The following is a 22469-nucleotide window of genomic DNA, read 5'->3' on the forward strand; positions in this document are numbered from 1 at the left end:
ATTCTCCAGAATTGAGCTTATCAACTCTCATGTACGAGTGCATCAACGCTCGTCCTAACAAATCAACCGGGTGTCTGAACCATAGACTTCACCCATCATCAGTGCCTCGACAATCTCCCCCTAATGGCAACACCCCGCCCGGCTCGCAGAACCACCAGTGCATTCGCCTTGGCGAGGGTGCCCACCTTGGAGCTTCGCTGACCCACGCCGTCGACTCCAGTGCTCGTGGCATACATCCGGCCATCTGAGCGCGAGGCAGTGACCACAGCCCGGTGATACTCAGTGCGCTTCGGGTCGAGCGGGAAGTGATGTGTCAGGACGACGGCAACACGCGGCAGACCGAGTTGTGGCGGTAGCCACGGCTTCGCTGCCAAGGACTGAGAGCTCTCGCCCAAGCCCGCGAGCTTGTGCAGCGACGGCAGAACAAATAGATTCAAGGTAACAAGTGCTGAAGCCGGGTTCCCGGGGAGAGAGAAGATGAGTTTGGACTGGCGTTCCTGTTGAGAGGACGCGCTAGAGCCGCCCGCGGCCTTGAATGGGACTGTCGCGAAGGTGGTCGGCTTGCCGGGTTTCATGGAGACACGGCCGAAGTGAATTGTGCCGCCGAGCGAGCGCTCGATGGTTGGTTTGAGCAGGTCTAGCTCGCCCATTGACACGCCGCCTGTCGTGATAATCACGTCCACACTGGCAGATGCCCGGCCGACGCCACGCAGGGAGTCGCGGAGCGCGTGCTCCAATTCGCTGGCTGGAGTGTCCCGCGCAATGCCTAGGTCGACAGTGGGGAAGCCCCATGAAGAGAGGCAAGAGAGAAGTGATGGACGATTGGAGTCCCGGATCTGGCCACCAGTAAGACTGCGCGGGTCATCATGTTCCACTAGCTCGTCGCCGGTACTCAGCACGCCGATCCGGGGTTTCTGGAACACTTTAATGGCCTTGGTGCCTGTCGCAGCCAACACGCCGATCTCGCCTCCGACAGACGAGATAGCGTCTCCGCGAGACAGGATCTTTGAGCCTAGGGCAACATCGCTGCCAGGCTCGCGGACATTCTCGCCGGGCTCGATGTCGTCGGCCAAGATTTCCACAGTGGCTTCTTCCTGGCCGTCTGGCGTGGATGAGGCTAGGGCAGTGTCTTCGACCATGACTACGGCATTTGCATTCGGAGGGAGCGGCGCCCCGGTCGTGATTCTAGCGATAGTCCCCGGCTTCAAGGGTTCTAGGTTGCCGCTGACATTGGCATGGGTGATGGATGCTACGGGGAACACGCCTTTCGTGGTGGTGCCGCCAGAGGCTGGAGCAATGATAGCGTAGCCATCGACAATGCTGGCTCGATACGCGGGAACAGCCTCTGTGGCGTAGACGTCCTCGGCGATAACAGACCCCACGAGGGACGAGTTCACAGGAGCCTCAACTACCGTGGGCTCGGGGGTGTTCTCACTGACACGGTGGAGTGCTTCCTCTACGGAAAGCATAGGGTACGGGGACGAGCGATGGCGCCGATTGGGTCCTGCACCGGGGTCATTGGACTGTGGCCGGTCTGCTGGCGATGTATGTGCCTTGGGAACCACATGACCATGGCCATGGGAGTGGTCATGGTGATGATGATGCTGGTGTTGGTGTTGTTGTTGGCTCGAAGCCACACCGGCATCAGTTTCCAGCTTTTTCACACCTCCGGCATGCATGCCTCGGGAGTTTGCGCCGGCAGCCTGCAAACAAGCGTGTGGTAGAAGCTTGACCACGGCATCAAGATTCTCCATAGCGCCTTTGGGGGACCCGGGTAATGTCATGATTAAAGATTTGTCACGAACTCCAGCAACTGGACGAGCCATCATCGCAACTACAAGCGGATTAGCAGACATGTAAATAGTGGCTTCAATCAAGTGATGTCATTCTCACATGGAGTTACATTCAAGGACGCCGCAATCATGCCATGGCTGGAGTGATGCATCCGTGCGCCAATTAGTCCGGGGTACTGGATGGTGGAGCCAAAGAGATTGCGGGAAACTCACACTAGGCCCGGCGCAAAGCGATGGATCAGGGGAGAAACAGCCTGGGGTGATGTCATTAGAGCATTAGAGCGGGAAAAAGTGACTCGGAAGAGATAGGATCACCAACCTCCGGGGTGTTGTCTTTGACGGCGAAACCTGTTCCACCGCTGAGCAGAATTAGGTTATGCCAATCAGCTCCATCTGCCCAGTCGCGAATACATTGCTGGATCTGGGGTACGTTGTCTGGAACAATCCTGACTGCGGGGGGTGCCCACTTTCCCTCAGCCGCGAGAATGGATGTGAGGGCGTCGATCGTCTTGTCCGATGCGGGGTTCTGCGACGCCGTGTCCGATACGATCAGAATGGCAGGTTTGAGTTTGGTGGCCATGGCTGAGTGTGTGGCCGAGGAGTGGGTGAGGAGGGGAAAGAGTGTTAAGTAGAAGTTCGCGCATCGCGAGTCTCCGGGATGCTGTGGCCCGTGCTACAAAAAGATTACAACCCGTTTTCTACCTGATGGCTAAGATGTTGTTATTCCCCGGTAATTGCATTGCTACTGATATTACTGTACACATACATGATCTCCAGATCGGCAATGCAATCCAGTAAATCCCAAGAGCTCTACGTATAGAATCCAAACGCCCCAATGCTATATGAGAACATAACCACGAAAAGGTGGAGAAAAAACGGGAAAAAAAGGATAATTTGAGTCGCAAAAAAATTCATATAGGGCATTATCCCTCGTTCATGCCCTTGGTCCCAGTGGAGATCACCATGTTGGAACAAAACACGGCATTAAGCCGACCCCAGATCAGGCGCTTTCCCGGCTACCAACAGGCCGATAATCAGACCAAACAGGCCGAGCACGGAACTGAAAATTTCGATCACGAGGATCTTGACGAATCTGTTCAAGACAAGGTCAGGGCCGTTCCCAATGGACAAACACAGCCACGGAGAGCCACAAGAGGGGGGGAGGACGGGGGGAGAAAAACACATACAGGGAGGGATCAGACGCATCGGCCAACGCCGCACCACTTCCATTGATGCCAACCGAGATACCACAGATCAGATTGCACAGGCCCACGGTGATTCCTCCCCAGAAGATCGCATATCCGGTATAGTAGTTGCTGTAGGAGTGGAGCTCATCCTGGGCGACCGAATTGAGCTTCGCGGAGAAGACAATGGCCATGATCACACCGTAGATGGCCACGACCTCACAGAAGATAATCGAAATCAAGTTCTTGGTGCGAATTCGGGGTGCTCGGACACCTCCACCAACGATCGACGAGCCCGTGAGGAAAATACCCCTGCAGAGAAGAGAGACGGTCAGTACCATTGAATCCCATGGGTATATGTATGGATGTCTCCTACCAGGCAGCTCCGATCACCGAGCAGCCTATACACAACCCAATGCCAATGTTCGCCCAGGCGTAGGGCGAAACTTCCTCGAGAAAGCGGCCGACCTAGAAGTGTGTCAGATCAATCCAGAGCTGAAACGTAGATTCTTCGATCGTTCGCGTGGGGCTTTCGTACATTGAACGCTTCTCCTTCGCCATGGAAGAGCATATCTAGAAGAAAGCACCATTAGCTGCCAGATCCCACCAGCCCAGGGCGTCGAACGTACACAGCCCGATAACGAGAAAGGCCGCGGCGAGGCCGCCCACTGGATATTTGAGAGCCATAACCGCGAGAAACCTGGTCAAAGAAAGAAGAAAGGACCGAATGATCGCAGACACCAAGTCGAGCAGGGAGCTGAAAGGTGGACGGGACTCGGAGCGGATTAACTGGTCCGCTAAGGCGGTGGGCATCGCCTTTCAATCCCCAGATCCATGGCCGCCCAACTCTCGTCCTGAACAAAGCCCACGGTCAATCTCTCGCGTATATTTGGTGTTTGAGTGAATCTCCTTGGTCGCTTGATTGTTTGGCAACTCTTCGCTACTTCTCTGCGGTGCACTACCCCTGATCCACCCCGTGTTCACACCCTCGCCATGGCTTCCTCCTCCGGGGTAGGGTCGTATTCGAACCCCCTGAAAAAGTTCAAGTGAGTGTTTAATTCGTGCTGATCGATTTGCAAGCAGCGTTATTGACTTGATGGGTAGGTTGGTATTTCTGGGCGAACAAAGTGGTACGACTACCTTCCTGCAACTGGACACCTCATACACTACGAATAGGGGCGATAAAGCCATGAACTCGAGAACCTAGAGCCTGACATCGCATTGCAGTTGGAAAAACTTCTTTGATTACCCGTTTCATGTACGACTCATTCGACAACACATACCAGGCCACAATTGGCATCGACTTTTTGTCCAAGGTACGCCACTTAGCCACGCGACTCGACTAAGGCGGATTGTTGGCATATCTGTGGGGGAGCCGGACTGACTATTTTTCGCAGACTATGTACCTTGAAGACCGCACCGTTCGCCTACAGCTGTGGGATACCGCCGGCCAGGAGCGATTCCGTTCGCTGATCCCCTCTTATATCCGAGACTCGAGTGTTGCCGTTGTGGTCTATGATATTTCGAACGCCAAGTCCTTCCAGAACACCCGGAAATGGATCGATGATGTGCGCGGAGAGCGTGGCAACGATGTGATCATTGTGCTGGTGGGTAACAAGACCGACTTGAACGATAAGCGCGAAGTCACCACGGCGCAGGGTGAGGAGGAAGCCAAGAAGAACGGATTGATGTTCATCGAAACCAGCGCCAAGGTGGGACACAATGTGAAGCAACTGTTCCGCAGAATCGCCCAGGCTCTGCCCGGTATGGAGGGCGAGGCCAAGCAGGGGGAGAACACGAGTACGTCCAATCCGCACTGCAGTGCAACATCACTCGGAATGCTGACCAAGTTTTTCTTTGTCTCCAGTGATCGATGTGAACATTAGCCCCAAGGAGACGACCAACAACGATGGCTGTGCCTGCTAAATTTCATACGCTCCCCTCTGCTTACACGCCTCTCCCGGATGAACGGAGAGTGCGTCCATGATTATCGACTCTTAAAGATGTACATGTTTCCTTTCCTCATTTCCGGTTGCTCGAGTGAATAGCGTGTCTAGATCTTTCAATACCGAATGCGGTTTATCGTTTCTTTGCTTGTGTGGTGCTTTCGAAAAGGGCGTTTTGATTCCCCGTCTCGCGCCGTATTGTTTCTGTGGTTGCAGTGCAAAGTTGCTTCTATGGAGTCCCTTCTGGAGGGTCCACCGATAACTTAATGTGTCTGATATGCTATAATCGATGACACTGTACAACATGGCCACTTTAGAGGTAGCTGCAGCGGTACAAGCTTGTAGGATTCTCCGGGCGAAATCATGGCGAGTAGATTGATCCTTCACAGGCCCCAGTTCACCATTCTCGCCTAGATCCTGTTTTCGAATCTTTTTTCTAGGAGTTTTTTTCAGGTCGTTCAGTCAGTCTAATGTCTATTTGAAGTGCTAAGATTAGCGGATAACCCACCTCATGCTCCGTAAGATGCAAATCAATCTCTCCAAATAGTGTTCGATCCCGGCATCTTCGGTTTCTCGGTACGAAGATCATCGAGCCAGCGATCCCCAGCGGTCCAATAGGACTCACGGGAATGAACAAGGTTACTCCATGCTATGACCACCTCGGCCAACTTACCGAGGTCGGCCATTATCTCGCTTCTCTCCCTGGGGAGGCTGACCCACCAACGCCGCAAAGGACGAGGAGCTTTAAAATGCCATGATGTTTCTGTACCTCGCTTGGTTGGAAAGACATAATAAACAAAAATCCGAGACGAGCTAGGGAGGTTGACAAAACTATTCCGAAACATCGTGATACATTACTACCACAACCATGGCATCGACCAAGAACACCTCTCCCGACATCGGCTACACTTTCCCTCCTTTTGAGAGCTGCCATCTGTTCTATGACAGCCCCAGGGTAGTCTATGGGGATTTTTCGATTGCGATGGAAAGAAAGATGAACGCGGAAGTATGGATTTGAAGTGCGCTGGATGATATGCTTTGGAAGTTCCTGTCTGCTGACCTCAAAAATCCAGCACTCAATCTCTTGACACCTTCGGTGGTGCTAGAGGTGTCGAAGGAAGTCAAGTTCGGGCAACATGTCCAGCTTTACTGGCTTATGGAGAACCTCGAATTCCCTGGGTTTGGCCGGATCCCTATTCACCATCACGTCAAGGATATGACATCTCAGCGCTTTATTAGGCTAGATGATGAGATCAGTGTCAATATGCAGAGCAGCTCGCAATAGGATAGTCTGCAGCATGTATGTTCTCGTTTCATTTACTTACTTGCTTGCTATGCCGGGATTGAATACATGGAAAGAGCCAGCTGACCATGCAATCACAGTGGAATATTCAAAAGGAGGGACTCTTCTTTGACGGCCTCAGTATGAAGGAGGCTCTGGCAAACCCGGGGAATGGCATCCACATTAAGTTGTTTTGTGTCGAGAGAAGAACTGGAGACTAACCAGACTCTAACGAGTAGACATGTGCGAGCGCGGAGGCATTGTCGGCCGAGGAGTATTTGTCGATTGGGTATAGTCAACTATTAACCTGAACAGGGGCCCAAGACTCGATAAGCACTAACCTCTGTCCCAGCTGCGATGGTGGGGGCATCAGAACCCCAGCAAAGAAGCGCCCTCGGCCATTAGCAACCACGCCATCCCGGTGTCCGAAATCGAGGAAGTACTAATATGGCAAGGCACCGAGTGCAAGCGAGGACACGCAAATCCATCCATGGATGGATGCATACTTTCAAGTCCCTACAGTATCTCTATTCTCTATACCCGAAAGCATTAATTAGATATTCGAGTTAAAAAAAGCTTTTCCAGGTCATGAACGACATCATAAAAGACATGAAAAAATTATAACCAAAATATAACATAGATGCACTAGTTTGGCTGAAGCATCCGCACTATCAAATTCGCTCTCTTTCTATAAAATCGACTGGAATTGGAACAACCCGACTACGTAGAAACTCTCCAATACCTTTGCCCAGTCCATCAATGCGGCTCGAGCTAGCAATGCCGCCGCCGAGAAAGTCCAAGACGCGGAAATGCACGGCAAGGATCTTGGGGAACTCGCACCGTTCAATCTTCGGCTCCTGGCCATGACCGTTGAGCTTCCAGTCAGAGCCAAAGAGCTCCTTTAGTTTTGAGATGGTCAAGAAAGATTGCAGCCATGGATATTCATCCTCGTGACGAACAAAAAATCCCACGTTTGAATTATCTGCCTTGTCGCCGGAACGGGCATGCACAATCCTTCCAAGTGGTGCGAGAGTTGTGGAGCCAAATTCGGAGAGAGGCACAGGCGACGATGTCTCGTAGGATGGCCGCTGGACTGGGTAGGATGCTGTTGATGACGGTGGCAGGATAACCACTTCTTTACCATTTGAGAGAATAGTCTTGTGGTCGAGAATACTCAGGGGAATCGTTGCAGGGAAAATCTCCATGAACGGCTTTGGGTCCATGGTGCGAAAATCCAGGTTCATATGGTAACCTGACATTGTCATTAGCCTTGTATTCTTGGATGAGTATAGGATTATTCTTACCAGGATAGCTCTGCATTCTCAAGGCATAGATCGGAACCTTGAATTTAGGCCCAGAGATATCTTCCTTGCGTCTTGCCTGAGCAAAAACACGCAACGAAACTGTTCCAGCCTGTTGGCTTTCCGGGTTGATAAGAGGCGATCCGTAGAGCTCGACAGAAAACTTGGTGAATGCATTGTTGCGAAATGCATCAGCAAGTTGCTGGCGCATCATCTGCACCTTCTCATCAACATCGAGCCCGTTGATATAGAAAGTAGCCTCAGCTTGGTACCCACCCGGGGCAGCGACCATCGCCTTGGTAGTAGATGGGGGAGGCTTCCCTTTGACCCCAGTGACGCGAACTCTGTTGCGACTCTCTTCTTCGATGGCAATATCGCGCAGGTCTGCCACCACATCCGGGTTGAGATACAGCTCACCTTGGAGCTCATACAGCAGCTGGGCGATGGTGTTGTGCTTGGTGACATGGCCAGCATGCCGATCGCATTTGGTAATCACGCATGTCCCATCGCTTGAAATCTCGGCGATTGGAAACCCCAAATCGACAAGGTCAGACAAGAAAGCCTTGAAGCCCGAGAAGTTGGCGCCCGTCACGTATGGCCCGCATTCGATGAGATCTGCCGTCTGTCAGTGACTATGATACTAACAGAATTCCAGCGAAGAGATCCTTACGCCCTGCCACCAACGACCCGGCCAAAGCCTCCCAATTGTCTTTCTCCCAGCTATGCCACCAGGCGGCAGCCCCAATGACTGGTGAAGCATCGGTCACTCGGCCACAGATCACAATCTGGGCGTCATTTTTCAGTGCCTCCACAATCCCCCAGGAGCCAATATAAGCAACACCACAATGCGGCTCGAGACTCCACCCATCGACTGACCATTCGGGGTGATCAAGATGCTGCATCTTTAGCTCGGCCCTCTGCGACGGGTCGGTAATGAGAGCAGAAATATCGTCACCCAGCACACTCGCCACGACGACATTCTCGAATCCACGATGGCGGCAAAGATCCTGCACCTCCTGTGCCAAGGACGGCGTGTTGAGCGCGCCTGCGTTGGTGATCACTTTGATTTTTCGCTCGAGGATCAGATCGAGGCAGCCCTCTAACTGGGTCAAAAACCCGGGCTCATATCCCAGTTCGGGGTCTTGACTTTTCGTAATTGCATTCCAAGCAATGTTCATCTCCGACAGCCAGTCGCCGACGATCACGTCGACGTTGCCGTCGCGAGCCATGCGGCTCATGGCCGTTGGGCTGTCGCCCGTGGCACCGGAGACGTTGCCAATGCGAAGAGGGCGAGGTGCCATTTTAATGACTTGAGCAAGTCACTTTGTTCTTCCAGAACCCGTATGAGGATCCTGCGTTGAAATATATACTGTAGTGGTGCCCGATGTCGGTGTTTCATTGCTATGGGGCAGATCCATTTCCCTCGGCTAGCGAAAAATCTCCGAAGACGCCGAGAAAACGAGGGGGCCTTGTATGTCTTTGCAACAATGCGCGCATCTATCTCATGTATTTGAAGATTTTCTCTTGTCTTCTCTAAGGTGGCTAGTTGTATTATGGTTTGAATCATGGTTTTCACGATATTCTTTTGTATGTCATGATCTCTAAACCCCACAGAGGCAAGACAAAGGTCGCGCGAGTCATGGCTGTATTTCTTTATTATTATTATTATTATTCTGAGCTATTCAATGTAGTTAAAATACAGACTTGAGGAGAGACGGGGTTTTGTCGCGACTTATTTGGCCGTTAAACTTTTCAATCAGTTCTCTAAGAGGATATGTTATAGATCGTTGAAGTTCAATTGACATTTGCTTCTAGACGGACATAGAGTCCTGCGATATCAAAAACTCCGGCCCAGAAAGGTACTTTCTTGATCTGTTGAACCATCGATATATTAGAACAAAAGCACTAGCAACCTCTATATCTTCTCTTTGAAACCCAGTAATATCATATTATATATTTCACCTGTTGGCGCATGGGTAAATTATTCCGCTAGATGTTTTGTTTTTCACACTAAACACTGAACTAGTGCCCTATTTAACCTATCCATAATGAAGAGCGACACGGTCAACGGCTATAACATTATTATTGTCTTTTTTGTCGGCTTGGGCTCTCTGACCTATGGCTTCAACAACTCGATCATGGGGACTTTCCAAGGTCTCGATTCTTTCTTCACATACTTTGATCTGAGCTCAACTGGCCCGCGAGCAAGCTATACGACAAGTATTATTGGCAGTGAGTCATGGGACTGGTTGTAAATCCCCGACCAAGAGACTATCCCTCGGCACAGCCATCCAAGGTATCTTCTAAACGGGCGGTATTTAGGATGTGGGATTGTCGCGTGGCTGGTCGATAAAGTGGGCAGACGAGCGGCCATTCAAATGACCTGTGCTATTTGCATTATTTCTGCCATCATCCAAGCAGCCGCGGTCCATATTGCCATGTTGCTGGTGGGCAGGTTCTTCAACGGAGTCGGGTGAGATTTCCTCGCTTTCAATGGATGTTATTAAAAGTGCAGACCTCCTTGATTTGTATCCGGGATCAGATCGAGTATGATTACTACACTGATTCCTTTGTATCAGTCCGAGGTATCTCCACCGTCAAGTCGGGGGAGGATGGTGGGGTCGCATGGGTTTCTGATTGTCACTGGATACGTGAGTTGTTCTTCCAAAATTGGATCGGTATATACGTTCTCCCGCCACAATTTCTTGCGTCTTCACTAACTCCACTGATCAAAGTGGGATGTGCCCTTTCGGTGGCCTGTGAAGCCGCGATGGTGGCCGAATACAGCGGCACCCCTAACCGTATGGGTAATGGGTTCGGGGTGCTGTTCCTGTTTGTCTTTGTGACATTTTATGGATCGTGCGTCGATGCCATCAGTTGCATGTATTGTGCGGAGCTTTCCCCCATGAAACTCCGAACCCAGGGGATTGCAGCATGCATCATGGGCCTGTTTGCAATGACGTTGAGTAAGGAGACTTGCCCTTGAAAATCTCGAGTTTTGGGCTGGTCTTTTGCTTTCAATAGTCTACACGGAGACTGCCCCTGTAGGATTTGACCAGGTTGGATGGAAATACTACCTGGTTTTTGTAGTAGTGCCGCTAGTAGACACCCCGGTGATGTGGTTTTTGTTCGAGACCAAAGGGCTGTCGCTGGAGGAGGTGGGAACATTGTTTGGCGATTCCACTGAGGAAGAAAGCAAGGCTGAAGATCAGCCGTGTGAGAACATTTGATTCCAGAGTGTATAGTAGAATAGTTTCAAGAACATCGTGAAGTGTTGAAATGATGTAAAATCATCACCGTTGAATCGGGCAGCGATCGGCGCTGGCGGATCTCCCGGAATGGCGCGCCCCTGGGCCACTTGCCTTTTTCCAGCTTCACCTGTTCGACCTTTTTGGCCCATTTGGTCCCTCTCTGCTTTGGATTTCTCTGTGGATATCGTGTTTGTCATTCAGGATGCGCTTCTTTCGCATTCCGCGGCCAGAGGTGAGGGTGTCACTGTGTCTGCCTGGCGAGTCCCTGCTAATCCGACCTCGTGACTTCAGACCTTTCTCTACATGATGAGCCTGGAAACAGGCGCTTCACTTATCACGTTGTCGCTGCTACTAAACAAAATCAGTGGCCTGTATGGCCTGCTGGCTCTGTTGACCGGCTACCACCTTTCGCCCGTGCAACTGTCTATGTACTTGTACTCCCTCGTCGCCCTCGGCCTCGCCACCCTCCTCTTCCCGCACATCCGCAAACAATCGCCCCTGCAGTGTCTCACCCTTGCCTGGCTGTATTTAATCGACAGTTTGGTCAACGCCGCCTACACGGCTGCTTTTGGCGTGACTTGGTTCGTCTTGGTGTCACAGCAATATGACGGTAGCGCCGCCACCTCCAGCCCCGGCAAGGAGACGATCGAGCAGACTGCCGGCTTCACCAGCCCCAAATATGACGCTGCCTACGTTGAGATTCAGAACACCAAGGAGGGCAACAACTTCGTCGCCCACCCGCCCCGTAGCGCCGACCATCTCAGCAACGCCGTCCTCCAACCCGAGAGTTTCCAGAGTATCATTTTCATCACGCTGCTGTGGATGATGCGCGCCTACTTTGTCCTGGTGATGCTTGCCTTTGCCCGCCAGACCCTTCGCCTCTGGATCGCCCTCCCCCGTCACACACAACTCCCGACCCACAGCCGTAATGCCTCGGTGGCCAGCATGGCTGACATCGACCGTGAGCCCTTCTCTCCCTATAGCCCCGATGGCCAAGGATGGCAAGGCAAACTAGGCCGGGTCATGATCAGCATCGGCCGTAACTACTGGCTTGGTGAAGATGAAGACGGGAGCTGGATGAATGGCATGGGCCACAAATTCCGCAACCGCACCAACAACAGCGGCAACAACTCGGAGCTGCCGGGCCCTTTGGAGCGTGAGCGACGCCGTCGATCAGGAACGGGCCCCCCGCAGCCGTCTCGGTCGGTTGTTCGCTCGGCTGCCGCTCAGCAACCGATCCACGAGCATGCCCCGGGCATGAACGTCAAGATGCAAGACTGGACGGAGCAAAGATAAACAGCGATTTTCTACTTGTCAACACCTGTTGCTCCCCGTGGATTAACGGTTCTTGCGCAGCGCCCGAGCCGAACAATGTCTCGGGATCATCCTTCGCGTTGAACTCCCTGGCTGGCCGCGCGCAACCAGCCGAGAGGATCTCCTCTCACCGTGGTCTTCGAGACCGTCCTATCGTTTCGCCAACCGACGACAGCGAAGAGCCAATCGCTAAGAGCTTCGCTTCGAGACTGCCACCGGGCAGTCCACCCACTTTTATTGCTCTATCTATATATGGGCGACAAATTTTATTTCATGTTGGAATTGAAGCTGTGCATGTTGACAGTGGCTATGGTTTCTTGTTTTTGGTTCTGACAATGGCGTTTTGGACCTTTTCCATCGCCATGGAGTTGAGACACCTGGATTGGGGACCGGTCCTGGCTTGGTTACCAGGGTGCTGGCCGCTATCCTCGGATGTGGCATCGCATCTATGGCTCTGGCGTCTGGGACATGTACATTGATTTGATATGGGAGTTCGTCTCATTTTCTCGGCGCTCTGGGGCTTTGATCTTGCCATGGCATATAATCTTGAGACTGAAGGGACACTTGGGTACAGATTTGGCTAGATAACGAGACACCCATGCAATGTTCTTGGATTCTTTCTTCCTTACCTTGGTGGTTGGTTCATGGTATTCTCGGGCATGAATTTTCGTTGAGTCTATTTCTCTGATGTAGATGCCATCGATTTAAACCCAAAATCCGTAGGAGACTTATAGATCCAAGTTCATCATTTACACCCACGCCTCGCGCACATCCACACCCCAAACCCACTGCGCAACCCCCATAGCCCCCAGACTCATCGTCGCCGCCATCAGCAGGTTGACTTCGTTATTATCCAACCAATCGTGCCCGCTCTCCAACCGCCGACTCTCATTGCTCTCCTTGTGTGCACGACCCAGCTGCGATCCCACCGAGGTTCCCGTCACACGGCTACCACGCATTGTAGCCGCATTAGCCACCGCCTCGGTGTTGCGGATCTGTGTGCTGCCGGTAGTATCAGCAGAGTGGGTCGTACCGTTGGAGGTGGGGGTAGGTTTCGTAGAGGCGGGGTGGATGAGGACCTGCAAGAGGAAATCAAGTCAATAACAAAACTTAAGCAAGGTTGTATGGTGGACAGAGCGTCAGCTCCTCATACCTTTCGGCCACCGCTCCCCTCCACAACCTTTCCGCTCCGCTTATCCACGACACTGGCTTGCAATAACCCTCCCAGCACACTGTCCAATACACTCCCCAGCACACCCCACAACGTCACGGCGACTGTCCAAAGCACGCGGTCCGAAAGTCCTGAGGACCCGGGACAGAATGGTAACAGCAGGCCCGAGGTTAGGGCGACTGTGAACGAGCCTAGTAGACCCGCGGCCAGACCTGTCGCAGTGACGCCGCCATTCGTGCCGGGCGGGACCTCGCGGAAGGTGAGGGAGGTAACGAGACGGGGCTTGGATGTGGACAGGATACCCAGTTCCGAGGAGAAGGTATCTGCGGCGACGGCGGCGTAGTTTCTGTATGATGGTAGTGGGGGTGTGAGCCATACAATACAGGGAGAACAACAACAGGAGATCGGTAAGAAGGGAGGCGAGGGCATAATTAGAAGTCTCAGTTTGACTTACGCCACAATCCCCACGACCAGGATATCTGCTGCCCTCTCCCCCAACGAGAAACACGACCCGGCCTCGGTCGCAGTCGGTCTGCCCAGCACAGCGAGATGGGCCAGTATCAAGACCGTGCTGACGACGGAGTTTGCCAGTACCTGGATGTGATTACGCGGACCTTCGCCGCCCTCTGTACCAGTTGCTGAGAGGGTCAAATGCGCCTTGACCTCATGTTTGACCTAGTGACAACTCGCCCGTGTTAGCCGTGGTAAATCCTGGACGGTGTGAACAAGTGCCGGAGGTAGAGCTGGCAGATCTTCTTTCCGCAAGAATCAGAAACGAATTAGACAATTTGAGATACTTACCTTCGTGACCTTTGCCCCGCCGAAATAGAATACCGCCAGTAACGCAAGCGGGGTCGACCACGGGTGCAGCGCGTGGATGGTGGCCGTGGCAGCGGCAGCGACAAGTCCCACGGGAGTCAGGGAACGGCGGGACCAGGCGCGGTAGACCAGCCCGACGACGAGAGGGATGCCGATGATAGGTTTCATATTGGGACGAGCTGATGCTCTGGCTGCATCACTTCGGGATGTGTTTAATGTGGAAGAGCTTCGGAGCTTTGGTGGAGCCACAACAGCGCACATCACATGACACCTCCATGAACCAACCATCGGACTATAACTTACAAAATACAAGAACCAAGGAATAGAAAAGGTATAATTTCTTGATTGTGGATATTAAAAAGGTATATCATAGGTGGAAGGCGCTCTGCTCGTTGACCTCGCAGAACCGCCACAGCCCAGCCGTAGCCGCAGCATCTCGCACCGAGCCGAGTTCTTCATCCCGCACAGCGCGGTTGATTTCGGCATAGCGGACCTCTTCCGGGGGCGAAGTGCTATCACTCTCTCCGAAGCGCACTTTGCGTGTGACCCTCCGCTTCTTCCCCACATGCGCATCGGGGTGGTACTGCTCCATGATATGCACGTAGAGATCGCGCGACACATTTTCCGCAAGCCAGCGCATAATCTCTCGACCCTCGTCTTCCTTCCCCGGCATGACCAGATGCCGCAGCAGAACCCCCTTCTTGGCGATACCATCCGAGGTGAACGAGAGGTCCCCGACTTGACGGTGCATCTCCTTGATGCTCTCCATCGCCGTAGAGGTGTAGTCGTCTGCCTTCAGGAGACGCTTGGATGTACTGCTTCGCCATACCTTGAAGTCTGGCAGATAGATATCGACCAGCCCGTCAAGCAGCCGGAGCGAGTCTAGCGAGTCAAACGACGAGGTATTATACAGGATCGGGAGGCGGAGACCCATATCGCGCGCCGTCAAGATAGAGAGTGCCACCTGCGGCACGACATGCTCCGGCGTGACGAGGTTGATATTGTGAACTTTGCCGATCTGCTGCAGCTTGACATACCACTCAGCGAGTTCTTCGGGGGTAAGGTCGAATCCGTTGCGCTGGTGGGCGATATCCTATTGATTGATCAGCCTGGATACCCAACCCTATCCAACGCCTTTCTGTAAGATAGCAAGTAAAGCACATAAAATAAACAAGGGTCACCCATACATGGTTCTGGCAAAAGACACATCGGAGACTGCACCCCGAGAAAAACACCGACCCACTTCCATGGTATCCCTGGATACACGGCTCCTCGCCGCGATGTGGCGCAATCACATTGACCTTGGCCGACTCGGCCCCAATCAGACACATGCCCGTCGTCTCATAGCGATTGACCCCGCACTGGCGCGGGCACAGGTTGCACTCGCGTAAATGCGCATAAGCCAGCGATCGCTTCTTGGCTGCATCAACCGAGGTCAGGAGCTGGTATCGTGGGATGTACTCATCTAACAGAAAAGCGGACGGTATCCCAAGGAAGCGCTTGGGGATTGGCGATGGGCCGCGCAAACGGAAGAGTTGACGGGACAAGGACAAGAGTCGCGGTGTTGATCTGGTGAACATGGTCATGTTGATAGTGGTCCTGCCATCTCTGCCCCTGAATCTGTTCCCGCAAACCAGAAAAAGAGAGTGTCTCAATGTGTCAAGGAGATGATGGTTAAGAGAGAAATCTCCAGGCCGAGGCCAATCGCTCTATCGGCTTATCCAAGCTATGATGTCAACATCACTGAAGGTTCACATCGAGAAGAACAAAGGTATCGCGATGCTAGTTTATCTGTTATTAAATTTTATTATTATCTACTATTATCTATTATGATACCCTACTTTACCCTACTATATATTACTATATACTACCGTAACCTATAGTTAGCTAGGCCATAGATTACCTCGTTCTAAGAATAGAGCCCTTTTCCCCCGTAACGATGGTATGACATGAAGTACTATATCTTACATGAATCGCCTATACACTTGCGACCTCTATGCCCCTCTTGTTAGTGCGGATTGTTGCCTGAATTGGAGCTTGTCCTTGGATGGCCTTGCAAAATTTGGACGCCAATGACAGAATGTCTTTAATATCTAAAGTCAATTCATTAAGTTTTGTTGATATTGTATTTTAAGGATCAACATGAATAGGGGTAGATATTTTTTCATCTTAGGGGCCTATATACCCTCTTCTCCTAACTAGTTTAGGAAAGATTGATATAAATAAAATTTTTGTTCTTACCCGTTACCAATGTAAAATTTCCCATCTGGTGAGCGAGAGCAGCTCCGCGTTGAGGCTTGGAGCTGGTAGATGAGGCGAGATCTCACCCCTCGTTAGGCCACCCAACTTGTCTGTAACCTCGAATCTCGAATCCTTAAAACAAAACGTCAACTACAAACCCTCACAACACCATCCACTATGAGCTCCCTCCTCACAGCCATCGGCCTTCGCGCTGCCTCAACATCTATTCCTAACTACGGCCCCGCCTTCCTGGGCTTCCACTTTATCTACGCCTACGGCATTCTCTCCTCGCATACCCTGAAACAGTGGTATGGTATCGACCACCAGGCGTCGCCGCGCGAAGATATCGCGAAATACGGCGAGGCGGCCGTGCGCGATGGGAAGCTGACGCGTAAACAGCTCGATATGCTCAAGCGTAATGAAGCCGCGCATGCGAACTCCGTCGAGAATTTCACGCTGCTGGTTGCGAGCGTGCTGTTCGCTTCGCATGCGGGTGTTCCTACGCAGATGATCAATGCTGCTTCTTTCTCTTATACAATTGCGCGGCTCTGCTATAGTGCGGTATATATCCTTGTCGGTTGTCCTCGGTGGAGCCAGGTCCGCGGGCTAGTGTGGTGGTGGGGTAATCTGAGTTGTTTGTTCATGCTATGGAGGGCTGGGAAGCTTCTGAATTCACAGGAAACTTCTTGAACTTTCTTCTTTGTATATAATAGGTGGTCCCTTTTGTTCTTATTCTTAGGTTAGCATATTATTGTTATATTGCTAGGAATATAAAATAGAAATCACCAAAAAAGAGCTTGTCTGCTTGAAAGCGCTGAAGTGTAGCTCTAGCCATCTTGATCTTCGCAACTAGAAATGCTCTATCCGCGCCTACTAAGCGCCCTAAACCGCCTTCATGGTGTTAATGCACCCCAGCCCAACAATAAATAAGCCCGTCGACCTCCCAGGGCTTCCATATATTTCGAGTAAGAGGCACGATGCATTCAATAAACTTGGTCTAGGAGAAATCAACCAGTCTTTCGAAACATTCTTTATGGTACACACCTAGAGAATAGCATAATAAAAAAGGAAGGTTATCAGTCACAAAAACAATACTCAATAAGTGGGATAGACAACTTGATGCCGGGGAGAATTCGTCTAAGCTGTGACGGGCAGTGCTCCGTATATAATCCTAGTATTTTGCTCCTGGCGCAGTGGTTTAGCTTCTAGAATACTCCCTAGAAGTTAGGTTACATGGGCAACAACCGATTTGGCGGGCTGTCTATAATACAAATAGATGCGTTATCCTTTATTGTATACATATTAAAGCCACGGGAGGTCCGCGTGAGCTTGGGTAGGGCTAGCTAAGGACAGATGCCGATGACAAATTGATATGGCAATAAAGAGCAGGAGCTATAGTGAATTACAACCTAGAACTATATTGGTCTACTGATATCAGTTCTCTATAGCAGCAGCACAGCCTTCGTTGTATACAGAGGTAGATAAAGATGAAAACTCCAGGGGTGTTAGGACACCGTAGGTAAGCTAGTTAAGTAGCAGGTAGTGTAGATTCGGCAATCAAAAATATTTAGAAGCAGTAAGTAGGGTCCTATATTCACGAAGCTAATTACTTGTCTCGCTTGATCCTAGCGATAAGCCCTTTATATAGGATCGCTACTAAGTGAGGTCCTATAACTACCTACAGAGTGGCCCTAAGCCTCTCTCGCATATAATATACTATCTTTGCAGCTATAGTATGTACAGGTATACAGGCAGCCCCCCTTCTAAGTAGTATTAGTAGAATAGCTATCTATATTTTTAATAGATTATTGGATATCTTGAATAGGATAAAGGTCAGTTAATATAAGATATACTTTTTAGTCTCTACTGCGTCTCCTAAAGCCGCCTAAGCAAAGCGAGGTTCAGTAACTTATACAAAGATATGTTGAAGAGATGTGCGCTGGGTAAACCTTTCAACAGAAAGGGAATCACGCGCCATATTATGCCTTGGATATGTCAAGATCATCCAGAAGAAAAATAATATACAGGAAGAAAGAACTGGCAACACAACAGAAAGAGTGTTTGATCATATAGCAAGACCACCCCCATCCCCGCTCCAACGGTAGAGGGCCAGTACTTCACGACGACGCTGTTGCTGCTCACCAAAATCCTCAGGGACACGCCCGCGGACCTGGGCAAGAGCCGAACGCATTACTTTGCGGAACGTCCTCTGCACAATAGTCAACCACTGATCACTGATAGGGGGAAACGTCCCAGAAGACATCCCCAAACGGGCTTTCTTACCTGATATTCGGTATTCAAAGTCACGACGCAAGCCTCGTGGGCCCGTACAATTGTTTCGCAGGCCCTAACCACACTGGGACTGGCATCCCCTTGTAGCTTATCAGCCGTCAATAGCAGAAGAAAGCTGCCCTGCAGGAGATATATCCCAAAAAAGAACGGCATGAAGCTCAGATCTGGATCATATTCTAGAATGTCGGAAGCCGCCTCGGCAGCACTCACTGCATGGCCCATGGCAGAGATAAAAGAATCCGATGAAATCCAGAGATCGTTGTCGTCAAGTAGATTGATCGGGTCCCATTTGCCAGCCAGGAGAATGTGGAGAACGTGCATGATGTGAGTTCCATAGGCAACCACCATTTTGGTGTGGACAATCGACTCGCTCAAGTGCGACCCGACAGTACTACTCGAGCGACCAGAGGGGCTAACATGGGAGCCTTCCATTGTGGTATCATTCTCCCCTGCACCGAAGGCCAAAGAACTTGTGTATCGAGCCTCGAATTCTTTCAAACTCTGGGCATAGACATCCAACTGTCGATTGATCTCCATGGCCTGGCTCTCCCACTCGCCACTGTTGCGGAAGTGGAGACCAAATCTTGGGTGATTTCTGGCATGCTGGAGGTCCACGATCTCACCGAGAATGCTCATCAAAGGCAGGAAGTATTCAAACATGCTATGGCCAGTGCATTCAAAGGCTGGACCAGCGCGGCGGCGGTAAGAGACTGCAGAAAAGTCGCCCGCTTGCCAGAGATCGTCATTCATCGGTTGCAAAAGGCCCTCGCACTCTGTATCCAATAAGGTCAAAGGCCGGTTGTAGCAAAGGGCTAGATGGCGATCCGTCACATATAGTAGCCACCAGATGCGCCGCCGCTCTTCACGTTCTTCTTCTGTGAGTAGCGATGACTCTTGTCCCTTTTTACCGTTCAAATCCATATCCGATTCACCTTCCAATTCGCCACCTTGTCGGGTGGTTGTATTCGGTGCTAGTTCACGGCCCAATTTCAGCTCTCGCGCAAGAGACCATGCAGCAGTCCACCAGCGCATACTGGCCGCTTTGTACTCGCTAGCCGACACAACTGTAGCCAGGTGAACATAGGTGGCAACATCATCAACAGCACCTGTCGCACTGCTTTGGGCACCCAACTGGTCCATTGAGACCCCGAACCCCCCTAGAGCCACCCCGTTAATGACCATATTTGCAGCATAATTGGGCGACGCCTCGCCGGTGGCAGGCCCATGAATCAGTGGCCGAAGCAGGCCGATCGTGAGTTCAAGCAGCTTTTGACAGACTCGCCCCCGCGCTGAGGGAGGCGATGTCAAAAATGCAGCTTCGCTTGTTTGAGCTGCCACCCAAAGCATGCTGGCAAGGAGGCCAGGACTGCAAACTCTTGGCTTGGTTGGGTGGAGAAACGACTGTTTCCGAAAGACATAACCCACCACATACGGCGACGCCGGCGAAAAGTGGGAAGAAGAGGAGCTAGTGAAATATACATCGAGAAGATCACAGGCTAGAGATTGGGGGATGATGGATGCGATGTGAGGGAGAACTGGCTGCAAAACGGGGTATCGTAATGAGCTGGAGAACGAGGGCATACTGAAGGAAGGAAAGTTGGCAGGAGATGGCGATGGAAGAGGCAACCAGTTTGGTGACTGGATTTGCGGGGAAAATCCTAGAAATGGCGCTGGTTGGTTTTCTGCTGAATTCCCAAGTCGAAGATGATTGATCGACGCTGGGTTTGTCTCTTGGGAATTCATCAAAGGATATGCGCCGTCGCCGTATCCCGAACCAAAGCCATGGGAATGAAACATTGGTGAGCGAGAGCTTCCATTGGTATGGTGCATCATTTGCAGAGAACGAAAGCCTGGTGCCCCCATTGGCGGTCGATTAGACTCGGGTAGCCCCCGTAGTGATTCACTGGCAGGCCCTCTATATTGGAACCTATTGGCTGCTGGGGAGGTGCTTGTGTCGACTGTGTGTTTTGTTGTATTCCCACGATGTTGGGAGCCTCCAAGCTGGGCAGATGGGATGGGGTATGCTCAGGCAATTCTCGAGTGGCATCGAAGGCGGAATCATACCGCCCATTGGCTTCGTGTGGCTGCGGTGCATGTGGAGACTGCCCCTGCATATGCGCATTATCATCCTTCAGACTCGAGTCGCCGTTGGTGATTGCAGTGCTTGCAGCTGCCGCCAAATCCTTTTTGGAGGTCTTACCCCGCTTCTTCCGTTCTCGCGCATACTCGCAGTCGAGGCCGATATCTGAAAACTGTTAACCGGAGCAATATGCAGACGGACATGGAATGATATTACCAAGGCAATGGGCACACGGATTTTGCCCGTCGCATTTGGTTCGCAGCTGATTGCATTGGTCACAAGCTCTGCTTATTCGACGGCGAACGGGCGTAGCAGATGAAGTTTTGCGAATAGTCGAGCGAGCATCGGCAAGTGCGTCGCGCGGCTGCGAAGACTTTCTCAAGGGAGCACTGGGATCCTTTTGTTCACCATGCAGCTGGTCCAGCGCATAATGTGAACCCTCCACGAGTGTATCCAGTCCTGGTGCTTCCGACTGCGACATTCGATTGAGCTGTGACCGGGACGAGAAAGATGAATAGGCATTGGCGTAGGATTGTAGCGAGGTTGCCGACATGCTTCTTCAAGGTGGTAATCGATCTACCCGACATTGAATAGGCCCAAACCCAGAGGATCTAGACTTCTGAGAAATCTCTCCACACGGATTCAGAAGGAATAAAGCGACAACAAGGGGCCGAAAGTTCGGGCGTCGGGCGACATCGCTGTTCGGATCGGACGACCGGAGTTACGGCTTTCTCATTTCCCAAACTCCTCGACTTTCCAGACAGGCCGCGCTTAAAATATAGAGGAATCTGGGTATTGGGCTGGGTATTATAGGCACGAAATATTCACCGAGTTGTGCAGAAGCAAATGCGACTTGAGTGAAACGGCGATCTGGAGAAAGGCGGGGGAGTGGCACGTGGGCCACTCATGTTGATGCCTCAAAGTTCAGGCACAAAGTCTTTTTTCCATCATTGCATTGTACAATATGGGGTATTTCAATTATATGACGCTTATATGAGCTTCAGTTGACCTTTGGGAACTGAGAAAAATAACCGCCATAGCACGTACAGACTCGGTTAACTATGAACCAAATATCAAATATCAATATCTAGACAGAGAAGCCTTAGTTGGATTAATTCCATCATCCACAACAATCAACGGAATTAATTTAACATAAAACAGTCTCTCCACACCGATGCCAAGTTATTCTGTCACTTTCTAATTATTCGGACGGCAGATGTAGTGCTCGCCAAATACACTCGGGCATGAGTAACCCTCGCAGCATCCGTTTCGATCATCCTGACAGTCCGCGCCCGCTATAATCATATATCAGTAAGATGAGATATTCCCTTAATAGATAATCAAGGTGTTGTAGCGTACCCTCCAAACAACGTTTCTCCACTAAGCCGCCATCGATAGCCGCGGCGTTGGTGAAGGCCGCCAGTGCTCCAAGGGCAAGAAGGCTGAGAAGCTTCATGGTTATGGATATGTTAGATAGGATGAGGAAATATAGGATCAAGATCAAGGTTCTTTATAGTTGTGGGATAGTTCGATCCGGATGTAATTCAGAGGGAATGAAGCTGGTATTTATAGCTATAGTCTACTCGGCCAGAACTATACTGTAAAGCTTTTTGGGCTTACTGCGTAAACTAAATGCATAAAAAAATCGCGCATAGAATTTCACTTACACCTATCTATGGGGCTCTAGAGATTGGGAGCATACCGAGGTAATTGTCGGATTACCTGCTGTAAGAGGTAATATCCATAGAAGGAACCGGTAAACCTGGGGATGTCTCGTCGAAATTCAAAGAGGATT

The 22469-nt window shown here is 51.2% G+C and overlaps 12 protein-coding genes across 12 annotated transcripts; 4 read left to right on the forward strand and 8 right to left on the reverse strand.

Annotated features, from left to right (window-relative positions):
- Positions 1–98: 98 nt before the first annotated feature.
- NUU61_004214 (bifunctional molybdopterin adenylyltransferase MobB/molybdopterin molybdotransferase MoeA family protein) lies at positions 99–2373 on the reverse strand (the record flags this gene model as incomplete). The annotated part of the gene is made up of 5 exons (XM_056654796.1): positions 99–1537; positions 1640–1834; positions 1894–1931; positions 2007–2047; positions 2113–2373. The coding sequence occupies 5 exons, from the start codon at positions 2371–2373 to the stop codon at positions 99–101; spliced, it is 1974 nt and encodes a 657-aa protein (XP_056512823.1).
- Positions 2374–2777: 404 nt separating this feature from the next.
- Positions 2778–3790, reverse strand: NUU61_004215 (H(+)-transporting V0 sector ATPase subunit c''; the record flags this gene model as incomplete). Its single annotated transcript, XM_056654797.1, has 5 exons — positions 2778–2886; positions 2981–3289; positions 3354–3445; positions 3516–3550; positions 3607–3790. The coding sequence occupies 5 exons, from the start codon at positions 3788–3790 to the stop codon at positions 2778–2780; spliced, it is 729 nt and encodes a 242-aa protein (XP_056512824.1).
- Positions 3791–3970: 180 nt separating this feature from the next.
- NUU61_004216 (Rab family GTPase YPT6) lies at positions 3971–4903 on the forward strand (the record flags this gene model as incomplete). Its single annotated transcript, XM_056654798.1, has 5 exons — positions 3971–4023; positions 4082–4107; positions 4205–4293; positions 4375–4777; positions 4845–4903. 5 exons carry the CDS (start codon positions 3971–3973, stop codon positions 4901–4903), a joined length of 630 nt encoding a protein of 209 aa, XP_056512825.1.
- An 888-nt stretch (positions 4904–5791) lies between these two features.
- NUU61_004217 (uncharacterized protein) lies at positions 5792–6208 on the forward strand (the record flags this gene model as incomplete). Its single annotated transcript, XM_056654799.1, has 2 exons — positions 5792–5929; positions 5969–6208. The coding sequence occupies 2 exons, from the start codon at positions 5792–5794 to the stop codon at positions 6206–6208; spliced, it is 378 nt and encodes a 125-aa protein (XP_056512826.1).
- A 668-nt stretch (positions 6209–6876) lies between these two features.
- Positions 6877–8813, reverse strand: NUU61_004218 (acyclic terpene utilization AtuA family protein; the record flags this gene model as incomplete). Its single annotated transcript, XM_056654800.1, has 3 exons — positions 6877–7457; positions 7510–8121; positions 8177–8813. Coding segments are annotated over 3 exons (1830 nt in total), but the record flags the coding sequence as incomplete, so codon positions are not given.
- Positions 8814–11063: 2250 nt separating this feature from the next.
- NUU61_004219 (inositol phosphorylceramide synthase regulatory subunit KEI1) lies at positions 11064–12053 on the forward strand (the record flags this gene model as incomplete). Its single annotated transcript, XM_056654801.1, has 1 exon — positions 11064–12053. The coding sequence occupies one exon, from the start codon at positions 11064–11066 to the stop codon at positions 12051–12053; it is 990 nt and encodes a 329-aa protein (XP_056512828.1).
- A 767-nt stretch (positions 12054–12820) lies between these two features.
- NUU61_004220 (DUF92 domain-containing protein) lies at positions 12821–14229 on the reverse strand (the record flags this gene model as incomplete). The annotated part of the gene is made up of 4 exons (XM_056654802.1): positions 12821–13150; positions 13225–13588; positions 13697–13917; positions 14044–14229. 4 exons carry the CDS (start codon positions 14227–14229, stop codon positions 12821–12823), a joined length of 1101 nt encoding a protein of 366 aa, XP_056512829.1.
- Positions 14230–14428: 199 nt separating this feature from the next.
- NUU61_004221 (putative pyruvate formate lyase activating enzyme) lies at positions 14429–15647 on the reverse strand (the record flags this gene model as incomplete). Its single annotated transcript, XM_056654803.1, has 2 exons — positions 14429–15154; positions 15249–15647. The coding sequence occupies 2 exons, from the start codon at positions 15645–15647 to the stop codon at positions 14429–14431; spliced, it is 1125 nt and encodes a 374-aa protein (XP_056512830.1).
- Positions 15648–16479: 832 nt separating this feature from the next.
- On the forward strand, positions 16480–16992 carry NUU61_004222 (MAPEG family protein; the record flags this gene model as incomplete). Its single annotated transcript, XM_056654804.1, has 1 exon — positions 16480–16992. The coding sequence occupies one exon, from the start codon at positions 16480–16482 to the stop codon at positions 16990–16992; it is 513 nt and encodes a 170-aa protein (XP_056512831.1).
- Positions 16993–18367: 1375 nt separating this feature from the next.
- On the reverse strand, positions 18368–20391 carry xlnR (putative C6 transcription factor; the record flags this gene model as incomplete). The annotated part of the gene is made up of 2 exons (XM_056654805.1): positions 18368–18511; positions 18586–20391. 2 exons carry the CDS (start codon positions 20389–20391, stop codon positions 18368–18370), a joined length of 1950 nt encoding a protein of 649 aa, XP_056512832.1.
- Positions 20392–20423: 32 nt separating this feature from the next.
- On the reverse strand, positions 20424–21155 carry NUU61_004224 (Zn(II)2Cys6 transcription factor domain-containing protein; the record flags this gene model as incomplete). The annotated part of the gene is made up of 2 exons (XM_056654806.1): positions 20424–20839; positions 20891–21155. 2 exons carry the CDS (start codon positions 21153–21155, stop codon positions 20424–20426), a joined length of 681 nt encoding a protein of 226 aa, XP_056512833.1.
- A 716-nt stretch (positions 21156–21871) lies between these two features.
- On the reverse strand, positions 21872–22130 carry NUU61_004225 (uncharacterized protein; the record flags this gene model as incomplete). Its single annotated transcript, XM_056654807.1, has 2 exons — positions 21872–21969; positions 22034–22130. 2 exons carry the CDS (start codon positions 22128–22130, stop codon positions 21872–21874), a joined length of 195 nt encoding a protein of 64 aa, XP_056512834.1.
- Positions 22131–22469: the final 339 nt, after the last annotated feature.

The sequence above is a fragment of the Penicillium alfredii genome (genome assembly GCF_028826965.1).
Source record: "Penicillium alfredii strain IBT 34128 chromosome Unknown utg000005l_segment0_segment0, whole genome shotgun sequence".
NCBI lineage: Eukaryota > Fungi > Ascomycota > Eurotiomycetes > Eurotiales > Aspergillaceae > Penicillium > Penicillium alfredii.